The sequence below is a fragment of the Marmota flaviventris genome, chromosome 8, assembly GCF_047511675.1.
Source record: "Marmota flaviventris isolate mMarFla1 chromosome 8, mMarFla1.hap1, whole genome shotgun sequence".
NCBI classification, from domain to species: domain Eukaryota; kingdom Metazoa; phylum Chordata; class Mammalia; order Rodentia; family Sciuridae; genus Marmota; species Marmota flaviventris.
Window position 1 is genome coordinate 3,008,909 of NC_092505.1, and position 16,471 is coordinate 3,025,379.

General features: G+C 51.8%; 1 protein-coding gene across 7 annotated transcripts in view; it reads right to left on the bottom strand.

Moving 5' to 3' along the window:
* Positions 1-16,471, bottom strand: part of Slc37a1 (solute carrier family 37 member 1) — a 55,533-nt gene that overhangs the window by 35,863 nt on the left and 3,199 nt on the right. For 2 of the 7 annotated variants that reach the window (XM_027929196.3, XM_071615005.1), the window contains exons 1-4: positions 12,526-12,909; positions 12,145-12,407; positions 8,527-8,739; positions 2,749-2,830 (exon numbers count right to left, since the gene is read on the bottom strand). In XM_027929196.3, the coding sequence (XP_027784997.2) occupies positions 2,749-2,830; positions 8,527-8,582 (138 nt within the window). In that variant the 5' untranslated portion in view covers positions 8,583-8,739; positions 12,145-12,407; positions 12,526-12,909. The other 5 variants (XM_027929194.2, XM_071615007.1, XM_071615009.1 and 2 more) reach the window with 5 other exon arrangements.

The window sequence follows — 16,471 nt, forward strand, 5'->3', positions numbered from 1 at the left end:
TTGTCTATTTTCATGCAATATCTTAATAACTCAGCTGATATTTAAAAACACGTTAAGCTTTTTCACATTTTCATTTCAACAAAACATGTTATCTTTTCCACAGTTTCTTTAGTGATGATTTCCTACAATCCTTTAAACTTTAAGATTTTATTCAATTAAAAAAATCCCTGCTGAAACGTCCCTTGGACGGCCTTCTGCTCAAACGTCAACCCAGGGAGACCCAGGGAGCTCAGGGTGCTAGAGAGTGAGTTTATGCCCAAAGTCATGGTGGGGCTTCTGACTTTTCAGACCTCCTGCTGTCCATCTGACTCTGAATATTTTAAAGTTTTCTTCTCACAGCTCTTGTGTAGGTGGAGAGGGTTGGGCACACTCTAAGCAATGTCCCCATTTCTGCCTTTGTCCAGGGACCAGCATCTTAGCTAAGAAGCTCCCTGCCAGGCCTTGGGGAAAAGGGTCCCCCAAAGGTCTCCGCTGGCAGACCTCACCTCCCTAGCAGCCTGGGTGGACACCTGCCTCAAATCACAAGGCAGGATGCGGATGGAGCAGCAGGAAAAGGGACAAGGGTTGTGTGTGACACCACCACGGTCCGAGCCCTGCTCATGTCATCATTTTTATATATACAGTTTTTAATCAGAGATAAATAAACTTAATCAGCAGTGATTAAAGTCAAGTCTAAACCTGGCCTGAGAGGCCATGTTATTCTGTAAATGAGTTATAAACCATGAATCACTTTATCAGTTACAAGCCCTGCTGACCAATTTCAAGTAAGCAGGTAAGTTTTGTTCATAACAACTCTAGAAATGCAAGCTATAGGTAATTATACAAACTGATCCTTGGGTCAAAAGAATCCTTACTGCTTGCAGCTTCTCTGCTGTTATTTATAACATGAGCTAAAGCCTGTGAAACTTCACAAGGAGCGTAAAGTCCGAGTTACCATGTGGGGAGTGTATTTTTATCTATCTTAAAAGGCAAAGAAGCCCATAAGATTCAGCATACGGCCAATCCATACCCAGGCAGCCCCGTGGTGCCAAATCAGAAATTCTGGGTGTTAAAGAAAATCTGGCTGAGACACTGACCATACTCAGGTGATTAAATGTCCTGGAGACCCCGAGGCAGAGTGATTAAAGAGGGACCCGGAGTCAGGGCAGCCACCAGTGTTGCCCGAGTGAGCCCCAGCCCTGCAGGGAGGCCTGGCTTCCTGGGAAGGATTCTCACAGGATTGCTGTGAGGACCATGAACAAAGCACGTGAGCACCCTGTCACAGCAGGGGGGCCCTCCGCTGCAGTTATTGCTCCTTATGAAATACTGACCTGAGAACCTAACACAAGACCCCTCCTCAGTAAGCCCTAGGAGCCTAGGAGGGGACACTCCTGCACACCAGAGTCAGGGTGGGGTCCTGACAGGAGCTGGCAGAATGGACATAAACCATGCTCACATCCCTTCCTGGCCAGACAGGGATGCTGGTGGTCATCAGATGGGGTCCAAGGGCCACTTCCTGACCTTGGGGCCCTCCACTGGCCAGCCCTGCCTTACATGCCCGTGAGGTGGGTGGCCTCATGGTGATGCTGCATCCCTCCATCTGGTACTGGAGGCGGTCGCTCCCCCACGATCCACCCAGACCTTCCCAGGTCAATCTCGAAGCCCTACAAGGGCCCCTTGACGGTGCCTTCCAGCTCCGCATGCTCACTCCCTCTGCAGCGGTCTCTTCCATTTTTGTAATTTGCTATTTTCTTGAGCTGTCCATGAATTTCTCTAACCAAAAGGACAAGAAGTAGCAGCATTCAAACTTCCAGGGCCTGTTGCTGCTGAGGCGAGAATTTACTAAGGCCATCGCCTCTTTTCTAATCTCTAGGTCTCCTGAAAACCATGTGCTTACAGATCTGCGAATATCCCCAGTCAGTAACTAGACGGGTGCAGAAACTCCTGGCTCCCAAGGGTCTGGGGGAGTTGGAGAAGGTTTTGAGTCACTGAGCGCCTGACGTCTAGGCAAAGGCACTGGGGAGGGATGCAGACCTGTCACAGAAGTAGAGGCCTCGGTGCTGCCTCCCACTGCCCAGAGGACTTGCAGGGCAGCTGTCTGCCTGGCCCTGTGGGAGGGGGAGGAAGCTGGCTGCGAGGTCGCAGGGTCACAGTCCTGAACCTGGTGCCTGCAGCTGCGGGAAGGTAAGCGAAGGGCCTTTGAGCTGCACATGGGCTGTTGCCAAGGCAGTTTCCTGGCTCCTTCTACAGCAAGAGTCAAAGGCCATCCAAGCCTGCAGAGGGTCCGTGGGCAGGAGGAGGGACCGGTCATTATGGAGGAATGTCTGCTTTGGTCTTCCTCAGATCTACTGGGATACCTGTTCAACAACTTCCCGCCCGTCCCTCACACAGGGTCGGAGAGTCACAGAGAACCACCTCTGTGGGAGGCTGAAGCAATTTGGGAAACCACTTAGAACTGGATGTACTTAGAAAGAAAATTTGCATAAGATAAAGTAAATATTTAAATAATCTAGAAAATTCTGGAACTGCTAACTTATACAAGCATAATAACTCTAAAATTATAAAGCCTAGAAACATTTTAAAGGTCTAAATTTCTGAAAAGGGAATGTAGGGGCAAAAAACCAAAAACGCAGCAAAAAACCTATTTGGAACCATTTCTTTTCTCCCTGCCCACCGCGCGCCTCACCTCCCTCAAACTTCCTGAATAGCTGGTTCCCCATGGAGAGCTTAGGCAGGATATGAAATGGAGTGATCTGGGTCGTTTCTTACCTTCACTATGCTGATGGGCTTTCGGGATAAGTGGAAACTGGCGTACAGCAGAAATGTCAGGACGAAAATGAAGGCCCTGTACCTGGAACAGAGCACAGGGGGAGGAGGAGGCGCGTGAGATGGCTGGGGGAGCCGGCCCTGCATGCCTCCTGCCCGGGATCAGCCGTTGGCCCTGCTCACGCATCACCACAACAGCACCACCTAAAACAAATCTGCCCGGCCAGGCCACTTGTCTGAACTGAAACCATTTAAATGTCATAAGAGGAGAAACCGGCTTTTCCCACCCTTACCCCCACCCGCCCACGCCCACGCCACTCCGGACAGCAGACATGGAGCTGTCCCTGCATCGAGCGGTTCTCAGTGGACACCAAGGGGGGCTTCTGCACTGCACTCCAACTCCTGCTGACCCTGCCTGCCTGCAGGGGTCCTTGGGTCCCAAGGCCGAGGGCTCCGTGGCAGAAGACGGCCCCAGCTTCAGAGGTCAACAAGTCCCAGGTTGTGACCAACTGGTCATAAGTCCGCGTTACCACCACCTCCCCTCAGGTTCAGGTATCACAGCAGCACTTTGCGAGCCTCTGCCGGTTTGTCATGAAGCTATTACAAGGGAGGCCACTGGAACAGATGCAGCATAGGGGCAGGAGAGGGCGAGGTTCCATGCCCACACCACCCTGCAGCCCCATGTCCAGCCACCTGGAGGCTTTGATGGTCATGGCCGATTACATCACTGCCGCTGGCGATCAAGTGACCTCAGCCTCTCTCCTCCCGCAGGGGTTGTGATCCAAGTTTCAACCCTCTAATCACATAGTTGTCCCCTTGGCAACCTGTCCCCTCACTAGCACACAAGAAGACATCGTTTCAGGGTTCTGGAGCTGTATGCCACGGATCAGGGGCAGAGGCCAAATACCTATTTATTATTAGATCAAAATACCACATTTGTCAATTAAAAAAAAAACTGTAACTAAAGAGAAATTTGGGACTCAGATGAAGTACAGAGTATTTGCAGAGCAGACACAAAGGCTGCTTCATTATTTTATAACAAATAGTTAGCTAGAAGTTAGTTTACAACAAATAGTTAGCTAGAAGGTCTTTGTGTCACCTGCTGTCCCGGGCACTTCAGATCATGCTCATTTTAAGGCTGTTTAGTCTCTGCACTCCAGAGGCACATGGGCAAGGCCGACAGGACACTTGACTGACCTTCAGGAGGGAGAGGCAGCAACGCCAGCCAGCGCTGAAGGAGGCCCATGACAGAAAGACACTGGCACACAGCCACGGCCAGGAGCAAGGGGCAAGGGCAGGCCTGGGCAGCGTGGGGGACAGAAGGAGGAAAGGAAGTGCAATAAGAGGCGGAGGTTGAGTCCAGTCCACAGACTGAACCCACCCAGAAAACGACTTGCTAGGGAGGGAATGGCGGGAGGAACAGCATTTGACAGGAGGTGAGGCAAAGGGGCTCCGACCAGGAAGCTGCTGCTGTGGTGTCAGGCACTGTCCACCTTGAGACCTGTCCTGCCTCTGGCCCAGAGAGGCCAATGGCTTCAAATCGTGTGGCAACCATCGGAATCAACAATGACCTCATTCCTGCCCGTCCCTGCCCACGGGGATGGTGGCATCATTATTCCCGCCACTCACCGTGTTTGCAATGTGTGACTTGCTCCTCCAGGGAAGCTTTCTGTGAATCACACCCAGGATTAGAATTTGAGGGGTACCTGCCCCTCTGGCTACCAGAAAAATCAGAAGCCAGATAAGGGTTTCCCGATTAAAAAATAATAATGAAGACCCATGTCAGGTGGGAAAATGGCTGGTGGGACCTTGGGACTCTCCCCTGTAGCCTCGGAAACACGGTCTCGGGGAAAGGAGAAAACCAAACTGACTAGCCAGGCACAGGCTGCTGACTGGAGAGGTGCCCCACAGCTCTCCTTCCTCAGGGAAACACACCAACGGTTTCTCAAGGATTCTCCCCCACAAGCCCGTCAATGACCAGATGAGAAGAAAGTAGACTCTAAAAAATGAGTGCGTGGTTTACACTGAAGCCCAAAGCACAAGAGCCGTGCCTACAGTGCAGGGACGCAAGGCAGAAGTCTGGTCTTTGTCCTCCTGCCTGACCGCCACCCCTGGGGCAGAGCACGGAAGTCTCTGGCTGAAACCGCTCCACATGCACTGCCGCACTGCCATGTGTGCCTCAGCTACCACATGGGGAGGTTCCAGCACTGGAGCTACCAGACCAGACCTGCTTCAGCCCACAGCTGGCCTGTGAGCCCCGCACCTCCCCACTTCTCTAAAGTGAGCAGGGTGAGTGTGGCCTAAGGTGTCCCTGCCCCACCCCCTTTCAAATCTCTGCAAGAAGCACAAACAGAGTTCTCAGTTCCTCCAACACCTGGCAAGCCAGTGCAGGAGGAGAAAGCACAGCTTCTCCCTGGAGCGCGTGGTGGGAGCGCTGGACCTCAGAGCTGTGCAACCTGACCGTGAACTCACAGGCTACAGACTGACAAGGCCGCTTGACCCAGCAGGTGGGCTGCAGGTTCAGGCCCTCCATCCACTACCCGCACCCTGGAAATAACACCCTCACCCCTCAATGGGGTGATGGCTGGAGAGTGCCCAGCCCCAGCACGCACTGCGTTCTTGGCCTCTAGGGCTGTCCAGGATGAGACCTGGGGCCAGCTCTGTCCCTGCCCTGCTTCTCTAATCCTTCTGCAGGTGGTACTCGCAGGTGGTATGCAGGCTGAGGTGCCCCCCAGGAGGGGCCTCCCTGCCCCCTAAACACAGAGCTCTCCACCCAGGGAAGCAACCCCACCTCGGAAACCAGGTTCTATGGTGTAGAAATGAAGCCCCGGATGAATGGCCCCAGGGGTCCGTGGAGGGTCAACTGCAGGGCAGGTGGGATTCCCTAGAGACTGCGGAGGAAACCCTGGCTTCACGGCTGGTCTGGCCGCCCCACTTCCTCCATTTCCAGATACGCCCCTCCTCCCTGTCCTCCGCAGGATTTGGGGAGTGGGAGGAAGCAGTGCCAGAGGTTTGGTTTCTCCTTCAAGAAGGTGTGACTGCAGCAGAGGCTCAGGATGGTTCTTCGGGTGCCATCTGGATATGGCCGGTCTCAGGGGAGCACACATGAGACTAACCCAGGGCAATGTGACCGAAGTCCCAGTGACCTCCTGAAGCCCTTCTGCATTTTGTATTTTATCTTCAGTTTTTAAAATAATGTATGAAGAGTTTGAAATGCTGTTTATTTCCTTTTATCCATTCTTTGTGGAACTAAATAGTGTCCTTCAAAAATTCACGTCATCTCACAACTTGGAATGCCACCTTATTCAGAGCTAGGGTCTCTGAAGATGTACTCAGCTTAGGTGAGGTCACACAGATGAGGGTGGGCTCCACATCCCGTGACTGGTGTCCTCAAAAGAAAGGAGATGGGGAGGAGGCCGGGTGGCCACACAGGGGGACAGTGGCTGCATGCCAGGAATGCTGGGAGCTGGAGGGGGCAGGGAGGGCCTCCTGACACCCCGACTTTGCAGCAGGCCTCCAGGACTCTAGAGAGGACCTTCTGTGGCTTTAGGTAAAGGCCATCTTTTTACTTTGTTTTGGATCATATTTAGACTAAGGCAAACATGACGAAGAGTGAATGCACCCCGTGCTCCTCACACCCAGCCCCCTTCTCGGCCATCCTGATGACAGCATTTCAACAGAACCACATCAATGTCTAGGTTAACCCCAAGTTTCTAGCAAGCAAAACCATGCCAACCCAGGACAGAGGTGCACCTCCAGGCACCCCCAGGAGTGTCCTTGAGACCACATGCCCCATAGAATACATCCATCTACTCCTGTACCCATCTACCTCCAGGAGTCCACCCTGGGCCCGGGTGCCAATCCATATCCCCTCATCCACTCCAGCTCCTGACCCCATCTTAGGGCTCCTTCTCCACCAGCAAGAAAGCTGCTCCCCTCTGTGGGATTTCTGCCCCAAACGCCTCATCTGAGTCTGACCCTGAGGAAACACCAGACATGTCCAAAACGAGGAATGGGCCACAAAATAAATGGTCTGAGCCCTTCAAGAGCATCTGGGTCGCAAAAAGAGAAAAGGCCAAGGGATGGTTCCAGAGAAAAGGAGATGAAACCCACAGGACAACTAAACACGGGCGTGATCCCGGTGGGAGCCGGAGGGGAGAAGTAGCAAAGGCGTTACTGATATTGTGTTTCATGTGGACTGTGAATTGGATAATGTTATTTTATAGCTGCTACAATTCCCAATTTTGCTCTTCATGCTGAGGTTATATAAGAGAATTTCTTTTTCTTTTATTTTCTTTTTCAGTCCTGGGGACAGAACCCAGGGCCTTGCACCCTTGCACAAGCTAGGCAAGTGGCCGCCTACTGAGCTGCACCCCAGCCCAAGAAAACATATTGCTCATTGGAAGTAAACATGGAAATATTTAGAAACAAGGGTCTGATCTCTGCAACTCTTAAGAGGGCTAGAACATGCAGTGTGTGTGACACCCTATCTACCTCTGCCTGCACTGACACAGGGAAGAAGCCAAATGGCAACATCTGGGATCCATATGAGTCCTATAGTTCTTTGTAACATTCTTAGAATGTTGTAAGAATGCAACTTAGAATTCAAAGAATGTAAGTTCTGGGGGTTTGAAATTACATCAATGCAAAGTTACAAAACAAAGAAGCTAAACACTAAGTATTTGAAGATGGTGGCTCGAGTCCCAGTAGATATAAAATAAGTCAGCCAGGGAAGTGACCCCCAGGTATTTTAAATCACACCTGAGAGAGTCTGCGGCTGCTCCACCCACCAGCAGGGCCTGGGACACTGCAGAGGGTGTGGGAGAACAGGTCCAGAACAGGCCGCGGTGAGGAGCATCATTTTGAGCAGAAGATAGTTGAGCTCCTGAAATCTCTTATTTGCTAAAAGCAGAGTCTCCCAAACCAACGCAGAAGAACTCCATTGTAGCAAGCCCTCCCCAGGGAGCGGCAGGGAAGGTCAATGCTCACCACAGAAGAGCAGCCTCCCCCACCGGAAGCAGGCATGCCCACCCACCTGCCCTGGCTCTCTCAGTGGCCCACTTATCTTTCCATAAAACCATTTGTTTTCTCATCTGTGCCTCCCCTCCCCCTTCCCTTATGTAAGATGATAATAAGCCCCCCTTAAATGCCCCTCTGAGCACACTTTCCTATAACCTCTCCTCCACTGATTCTGTCCCCTCTCTTGTTCATCTGTCCTTGTTAGCCTCCAGCACTCATGGTAAAAAGGTAGGAGACTGACAGTTCTTCCTCTGGACATGGATCTGCAGGGGAGGCCGGCAGGGGAGGCTGGAGGACAGACAACAGCCGACTCCGCCCTGCCACCTGCTTCCTGGGAGCCACTGTGAGGAGCGGCCTCAGAGCTGGCAAGGGGGATGCTCTGGGAACAGAGAGTGGCACTGGATCTGTGTTCTCTGAAAGCTCGGCCCCAGCCAGCCCACCCTTCTGGGCTCGGGGTCGCTGTGCTCAGTCCACCCATTGCCATTTCACAGGCTTGCTGGTTGTCAGTGGCTATTTTCTATAGGGACCGAGATGTTAAAGAAACATTGAAGACTGCCAAGGAGCCCAATGCCATCTGTTGACACCAGTACCAAAGGCGGAGGATGCCTCTCAGGGCTCTGGGCCACTGCTTCCATGGCCAGCAGCAACTCAACCGCTAAAGAGGAGACCAGTCACCCGCGCTCTAACATGGAACAAAGTCACCCACCACCGGAGGCCCCCACCCACACTCGCACTGTGTCACGTGAACCCAGCAGGACTCACCACTGATCCCTGGAGAAGGAGACGATGAAGCGGATGCCGGCAGGGAGTCGAGCCATTTACAGAGTCCCTGACCTTGGAGCTTTGGTCACAGAAGAAGATGCCGTAGATCCTGGCTGCAGACCCTGTCTTCACCCACCCAGCCTGGAAGCAGAGGTGCAGGGTGCCCGGGGTCCTGGGTCTCCTCCCTGCTTCTCTCCAGAGGGGGGTGGCACTCTGAGGAGAGAGCAAGAGGTGTTCAAGTCTGGGGTTCTGACCATGGCACCTGGGTGACCACACAGACAGCGACCACACAGGCAGTGCTACCCAGTCCGGATTACAGCTGAACTTTGGGTACAAGGGGAAGTCCCAAGCTGGGCACGCCAGTCATCCCAGCGGTTTGGGAGGCTGAGACAGGAGGATCGTGAGTTCAAAGCCAGCCTTAGCAATTTAGTGAGGCCCTAAGCAATTCAGTGAGACCCTGTCTCTAAATAAATACAAAATAGGGCTGGGGATGTGGCTCAGTGGTCGGGTGCCCCCGAGTTCAGTCCCTGGTACCAAAAAAGGAAAAAAAAAAAAGAGGAAGTCCCACGCTGAGGGCTACTGGCTGGAAATAGAGCACCCGAAGAGGCGGTGTGTGCAAAGCCCATGGAAATGAATTTCACAAGATGCTCTCATGGTGGACAAAAAGGAACTGTAGTGCATACTCCATCTGCAACTCTGCAGGAGATCAACCCTGCACTCTCAGCCAGCACACCATGCAGGCCAACCACGACGATCACAAGAAACCCCGTGTGTGCCCACTGGTTCCATCATGTGCCCCATTTTCAGAGTACGGCAGGGCACAAGACTTGCTCAGTTCCATCCACTGTGGACAAGGCCACCTTTGAGCCATGGAGACAGAGAAGACCGTAGGCTGGACAAAATGGCAGAGCTGATCAATCACTTAACTGTGGCTTTGTAATTTCAATCAAAGCGCATGAGTGTGGTGGTTGTGAACTCCACCCCATGAACTCTACCTCTGCATTAAGTGAGGCTGGAAAGCTGTCCCCCTCTGAAGGTGGAGCTGAAGGAAAACAATACAGGAAGGGATGGGGGAGGCCCGTGAGTGGATAAGAGGCCCGGCCACCAAGACTGGTCTCCTGTGGCAAAGTCAAGCTCCCGGCTTGTAGTGCTGTCACTCCGTCTTCCAAAACAGGACAGTTCCCCACATTCACCCTCTCCTTTCCTCCAGAGCAAGCTTTCAAAAAATGCTCATCCTAGGGCTGTGGCTGGGGCTCAGTGCTAGAGCACTTGCTTAGCATGTGTGAGGCCCTGGGTTCAATCCCCAGCACCACATAAAAGTAAATAAAAAAAAAAATAAAGGTATTGTGTCCATTTACAACTAAAAACATTTTTTTTAAAATGCACATTCTAGGCTGGGGATATGACTCAGTGATAGCTCAGTCCCCAGCACAGCAGACAACCAAAGAATCACACATTCCTCGATTTTTCTTTATCACATTTTACAAAAGGATTCAAATTCTTTGCAGACCATTCATCCAGAAGTCCCACTCCCCTGTCTCCCCTCCTGACATTGGTGAGGCCCTCTCCCTTCTGCCTAGGAGAGCTGCACCTTTCCCCAGGGCTGCCAAGGACCTTAGCAGGTATGACTCATTCATCACACCAGGAAACCTTCCCATTGCCACCACTGCCCTGGGGCTGCATGAACCCAGCCAGTCTTTTAACTTTCTGCTCTCTTACCTTCTCCACCCCAAAATGGGGCTGATGGCCTGCCACTCCTACAGCATTATAAAAAACAAAAAGATAATCCCCAGAAGACTTTGACACAGAGCCTGTGGTATGCAGTCCATGCTCAATTATCACCAGCCAGGGCGATTTGGGCTGAACCCAAGAGAAGATGGGGGTTGCAGGTGAAGGCCCTGCTCCCATTTCCCACCTCAAAATAAGCACTCAGATTCATGCTGAAGCCAGGCAGGGTGTTGCGTATCTGTAATCCCCATTACTCTGGAGTCGGTGCCAGCCTAAGCAACCATCCATGGAAAGACTACATCTCAAAACAAAACAAACACCTCACATTGAATGAATGACTGCAAATCTTTAAAACTGCTTTTGTTCAAATCTTTAGATTGAAATGATATTTTGCTAAAATTTTGCTCAAAATGAGTGCGCCCCTGTTTGAGACTGGGAGAAACTATTTTATAACGATGACTTTATAGTAAAGGATTTGGTTTCAACTGTACAGTGCCTGGAAATGGATGGCCAGAGTCAAATTCTTCCTCCACCAAATGCTTCTATATGCATGTATATCTGAAAATACGCTACTGTCAACTGCATCAATTCAGCAATATACCTCAACTCTGCCTGTAGGGTCTTTAACAACAGAGAACCAGAAGGCACTGAAAAATAGGCAGGAAAATGAAGCTCCTTGATTTCTTCTTATGAGTTCTTCCCCTTGTGAGATGGGTGCTACACATTCTCACAGTGAGCTCACTTAGAGGTGTAGACAAGTAGGGATTTGACACCTGGAGGGCCCTGGCCTGTGCAGCACCCACTGAAACCCAGTTTCCCGGATGGGCGGCTCCAGGACCAAGGAGGTCATGAAGGTGACATGCCCTCACAGAGCCCAAGGCCACCCGGAAGAAGAGTCAGGGCATTCACTTCACAGGGAGAGAAAACGAGGAAAGGAGGCACCACGCCCGGGTGGCTCAATATTGTGGGACAAATTCCAGGTCGCCCTGTTTGTCTTAGGTACCTCCTCCTTCCACTGTGCTTCCTCCTGCCCATGCCCTGCAGAGGGCCCCCGCAGGGGAGCACATTGCGAGTGGCACTCTGGTCTTGGCACACAGCCTAAATACATCAAAAGTTTTAAAAAAATCACTCTTCCTGGAATTTATCAGAAAAGGATCTGATTGCAGTTTCATCACACCGTCCAAGACAGCAACTTAGCAAACATCCCAACACTGTTTCCACTAAAACCCAGAAGGAGCATGGCTTAGACTTATTCCAAAAGAGCCTAGTCAAAGACTCCTCAAAATAGATGAGCAGAGGGAAATACACACCTGAGAGCCCCCCACAGTCCCTCCCCTCAGAGGCTGCCCTCTGGGTCTCTTGCTGAGACAGATGAGGAGGCTGAAAGTGAGTAATAGCAAGAATAATGTTGAAAGGGTCTTTCCAGGGCACGGTCACATGGTCACACTTAGTCTCCACAGTCTCAGATATTTCAAATCATTTACGTAGTTGAAAAAATTTTAAGATTGGGTCTCATTGCAAGAGCAAACATGAATGGGGAACAAGGCATCCCCCCAAAAAAGTTCAATGCATTTTTCTTTTTTAAAAAATCAAGAGATAGAATACAAAACTCCCTCTCCAGGGCAAGCACTCTCCAAGCTTTAAGGGTCTAGTCAACATTAAAGAAATGATCACCATCACTCTTCCTGGGCTCCAGTACAACTAGGAATTTGAATTCTGTCCACGAGACGCCTCTACTCCAATGGCAGCATACAGAACATCCCTCACTTGGGCTGTAAGTGCAGCCCCAAGACCAGGTGCTGGGACAGGACATTTAGAGCCTAGGTTTTCTAGCATAGAGAATACCAGGCGATGAATAAATAAAGAGTGGGGGAAATCGAATATATTTACCAACTCACAACTTCACACAATTTAAGTTCCAGGACACGCAGGCAGCAGCTTCCCGGCAGTGAGCTCAGGAGACAGGGAAAGGCAGGCTTCGGAATTCCTCCTCTAGCAATTCAAACCTGGGGGTGGGGGAAGGGGCTTCCAGGATCCTAAATTCTAATGCAAATCCGTAGACAGCGCCTCCTCCCGAACTGGGCTCAGGGCGTGGGCCGCCAGGGCTGAAGGTTGGTGGCCAGCGGCCCGCGAACTTTCTGGCGTTTTAAGCCCTGTATAATAAGCAGAAGGTCGCTGTCACTCGGGTTGGCCAGGAGGCTCCAGGGCTCCGGGAACCAGCTGCTCAGCAGACCGGCAAGCCGAAGGCCCAGGTGCTGGTTCCGAGCTTACCCGAGGGCTTTTCGGCCGGCTCCTCCCCACACAATACAATTGCCGGGTCCGGGAGGAGGTGAAGGCAGCCGGCACGCCCACGTCCCCATCGCGCGGCAGACAATGCGCGGGTCTCCTCCAGTCGGCTCCCTAGACCCCCAACTGTCACGGCGGCGGCGGGGATGGGCAAGGGACCCGGCAGGACAGCTTGGCGAACCCCTGCCAGGGGCTTCAGCGAGTGGCTGCCGGGCCAAGACCGCGCCCTCTGCCTCCACTTTCCCGGAATAGCAGCGTCACCAAGCACCAGGCGCCTGGCATGGTCGCCCAGGGACACTCTTCTAGATCCCTTACTTCAAAGACTTTCCGCAACGAAAAGAGCTTGAGATCGCCCCCCGCCCTCCAAATAAAGCAAACCTCTAGGAAGAAGGCGCCGAGAGCCGAGCCCGCAGCGCGCGGCCGGAAGCGCGGCCCCGGGCGCAGGTGCGCGGCGGCCGGCAGGTGCGGCCGGGGAGGGTCGGGCCGCAGCGCCTCCCGCGCGGCCGCTTCCCACCTGCTCCGGGGAGGCCCGCGCCCCGCACCGCCCGCCGCCCGCCGCGGGCGCTTCCTGCTCGCGACTTCCTGCGGCGCGCAGAGGCCCCGCCGCCCTTTCGCTTTCCCGGCCGCGGGGCGCCGGCCCGGGCCGCGGCGGGTTCGCGCGGCTCCTCCCTCTCCCGCCCTCCGGGACCCCGGCCCCGAGCGCAGGGTCCCAGACCGCCCTGGGGACGCAGGCGGGGGCGCCCCCGCGCGGAGTGGCGCTGCCCGGCCGTCCCGCGTCCCCACACCTGCCGCGCGCCCTCCCGGCCGCCGGGCGCACCGGCACTTACGGGTTGGCTACCCCGCGCCGACCCCAGCGTCGGCGGGTCTCGGCACCGCCGGCCCTTTGTCCTTAGGGCCGCTCTTAGGCTTCTAGGCAACAGCGGGGACGAGTTTCTGAGGAAGGACCGGACTCCCACAGAGCCCGGGCACTAAAGAGGGTCTTTCTTGGCCTTCTGGCTTTTGTTCCTATTGTCTTATGGCGACACAATAAGTCACATCGGATCATGAAGATTAGCATCCCACAGAGTAAAAGCGGGCACACGGAAATGGCTACGTGGAACTAACATGGATCACACCTGGGAGTGTGACACTTGCAGCCCACGTGCAGAGCAATGGGTGGGGTGCCCTGGCAGAAGCTTCCATTTCATCCCCGGAACGACTGTTCTCCAAACTGCGCCTGCCTCTGGCCAAAACGGGGCCCTGGACAGCTGAGTAGGGGGTCTGATTATGTCCTAGGGAAACCCTGTACAACACGGATGGCAACCAAGCCCAGCCCAGAGACCTCCCTGGGAAAGCAAACTGGGGCGGGAAGCAAACTTTCCAGGAAGATGCCGGCCACCTGATCCCAGGCCTGGCTGTAAAATCCAGACACACCAAGCCCTGCCCAGGCACCCTGAGGCTGTCTCCTGAGGCCTGTCTGGAGGAGGCTGCACAGTATACCCTCAGGACTTGCTCTGTTTGAGGAATGCTGTGCTATCCCCTGCTGTTTGCAGAGTTGGGTAGCGTATTTAGGCTTTTAAGAAGACTTCTGCACTCAGGAAGAAAATGTGCCCAGCTTATAGCTGCTCTTGAGCCAGCTTCAGGAGCCTCTTGGCCAATATCCCACAAGGAAGGCAGCCCAGGGCTCCAGTTTTCTCTCTCCCTTTGGCTAGGTCTCTTTCTCTCTCCCAGTTTTCCTTCCTTACTCCATTCCTAGTGGGCACCAAACCAGCCCAACCTGACTCTCATGTCTCTTTCAAGTCATCTCCCCACTCCTGGCACAGGTCACTGGCTCTGATCAGGGCTTCTCTGTCACGTGAGGCTGGCCACAGGACTGGGAGGCACTGAAAAGCAAGACCCCTGAAAGCCAAATGTGATCTTGTCTACCTAATTAACAACCCTCCAGCTATTCCACACCCCGGACGGCCTGAAACCACTTCTGCAGCTGACTCTTGTCTTGCTCAAAGCCCTAGGACAGCTCTTCAGATCCCAAAGCATGGGCTTTTCACACTTTCATGTTTCTGCCCTGGCCCTCCTGATGCCAGCTTCTCCTCCACCCAGTCGAAGCACTGAGCAAACCTCATGGATTGGTATTAGTTTCTCATAAACCTTTCTCCTGCCCCTAGAAGGGCCTGGGGAGATGCCTGGCGTCCCCTCCTGTGTCAGAAGGCACTCATCCATGTTCGCTAACCACATGAATGCAATGTGACACAGGACAGGTTGTCCTGAGGTTGTCACATCTTCCTTCAGAAAAAAAAAAATGACCCTAGTTGCATGGCACACTGGAACCAGAGGGGAACTGAAGGCCCATGCAGAATATTGGCTGAAAATATTAACCTTATGATCCAATAAAGATTAAATGTTAATAAACATCAAATTTTATATTAATCTTTTATGTGATTGTAAGCAGCATATAAAATATATTTAAAGGAGATGGCGTGTGCAAAACTTCCAAATAACACATTTTATATTTGGTAATGAAAACGTGTGAGTGTCCCCATGACCATGTCAGGTTTTATGCTTGAAAGGTATATACAAGCTCAAGACCACTGGGAGGTCCTCATCATTGAGTCAGTTTTTGCTTTTTGAAAGTTTTTCCGAGGTAAAACTAACGTATAAAAATTGTATACATTTACGGTGTACATGAGGTTGCCGTTAAGAAACAATCACCATAAACTAAGAACGCAGGGCCTTGTGCATGCTAGGCAAACACTCTACCAACTGAGCTAGATACCCAGGCCCCAACTTTTATTTTTACTCACTTGTTTTTATGTGGTACTGAGATCAAACCCAGGGCCTCATCTGTGCTGGGTGAGTGCTCTACCACTGAGCTACAACCTCAGCCCTGACAGTTTTTTTTTTTTTTTTAAACATTAAATGTTTTATATTGAAGAACAAACAACAACAAAAAAAGAGATAAAATATAGGTCCCATGGTGATAAACTGCCACAGCTTTTGTCTTGGAAAATCTTCATTTCTCTAGAACATTCTTGCTGAGGATAATGGTCTTGACCAGCAGGATCTTTCTCCTTCAGAATTTTAATTATATATCGTCCTACCCCTGCCTGGCCTGTAAGGTTTTTTCTAGGAAATATGTTGATAATCTTATGTATGTAATCTTTCCTGTGTGTAACAAATTGCTTTTCTTTTGCTGCTTTCAAAAATGTCTCTGCCTCTGACTTTCAAGAATTTGATTATGTGTCTTGGTGGAAGTTACTTGATATTTTGTCTATTTGGGGTTCTATAGTACTTATGGATCTGAATGTACATTTCCATCTCTAGATTTTGTTAGTTTTCTGTCATAATTTTCTTAAATAAGCGCTATGCCCCTTATCTATCTCTGTTCTTCCTGGGGGTCGCATCACACCTATCTTGGTTTGCTTGATAATGACTTCAGTCCCATGGTTTTTCTTCAGTATTTTAACCCCCAAACATGGTGAGCATGCCATGCAGGTGAGGAGCCCACTCCTCAGAAGGGCCAAGACAAGGCCAAAGGCAAGCCGGGTCTGACGGGGAACAGCAGCTGCCCTTCAGGCAGCCCGAGAACACTGGGCTTTAGAACTTGAGAAAATGCCTTGTGCTAAGAGAGCACTGAAGCATTAAAGACCATTAGGGAGAGAAGGAAAGGAAAATCAGAACCTGATTACTTAATGTGCAGAAGAGGGACCCATTTTATTTTCCCAGATCAAGAAGCAAGAATTCTAGCAGTGTGGTGCACTAATTGTTGAATAAAGATGATGCACATTCAGTCACTGATGTTAGTGGTAATGAACAGAATGAAAGGCCTCCCGTGATTAAGCATGCTCTATATTGCAGGCGTCATACTAGGCCATGGGTACAGAGCTGGCAAGAGGCTATATGCAGAGGAGCTATCTCCCAATCCAGCAACATGACTGGGTATGGAGAAGCAGGT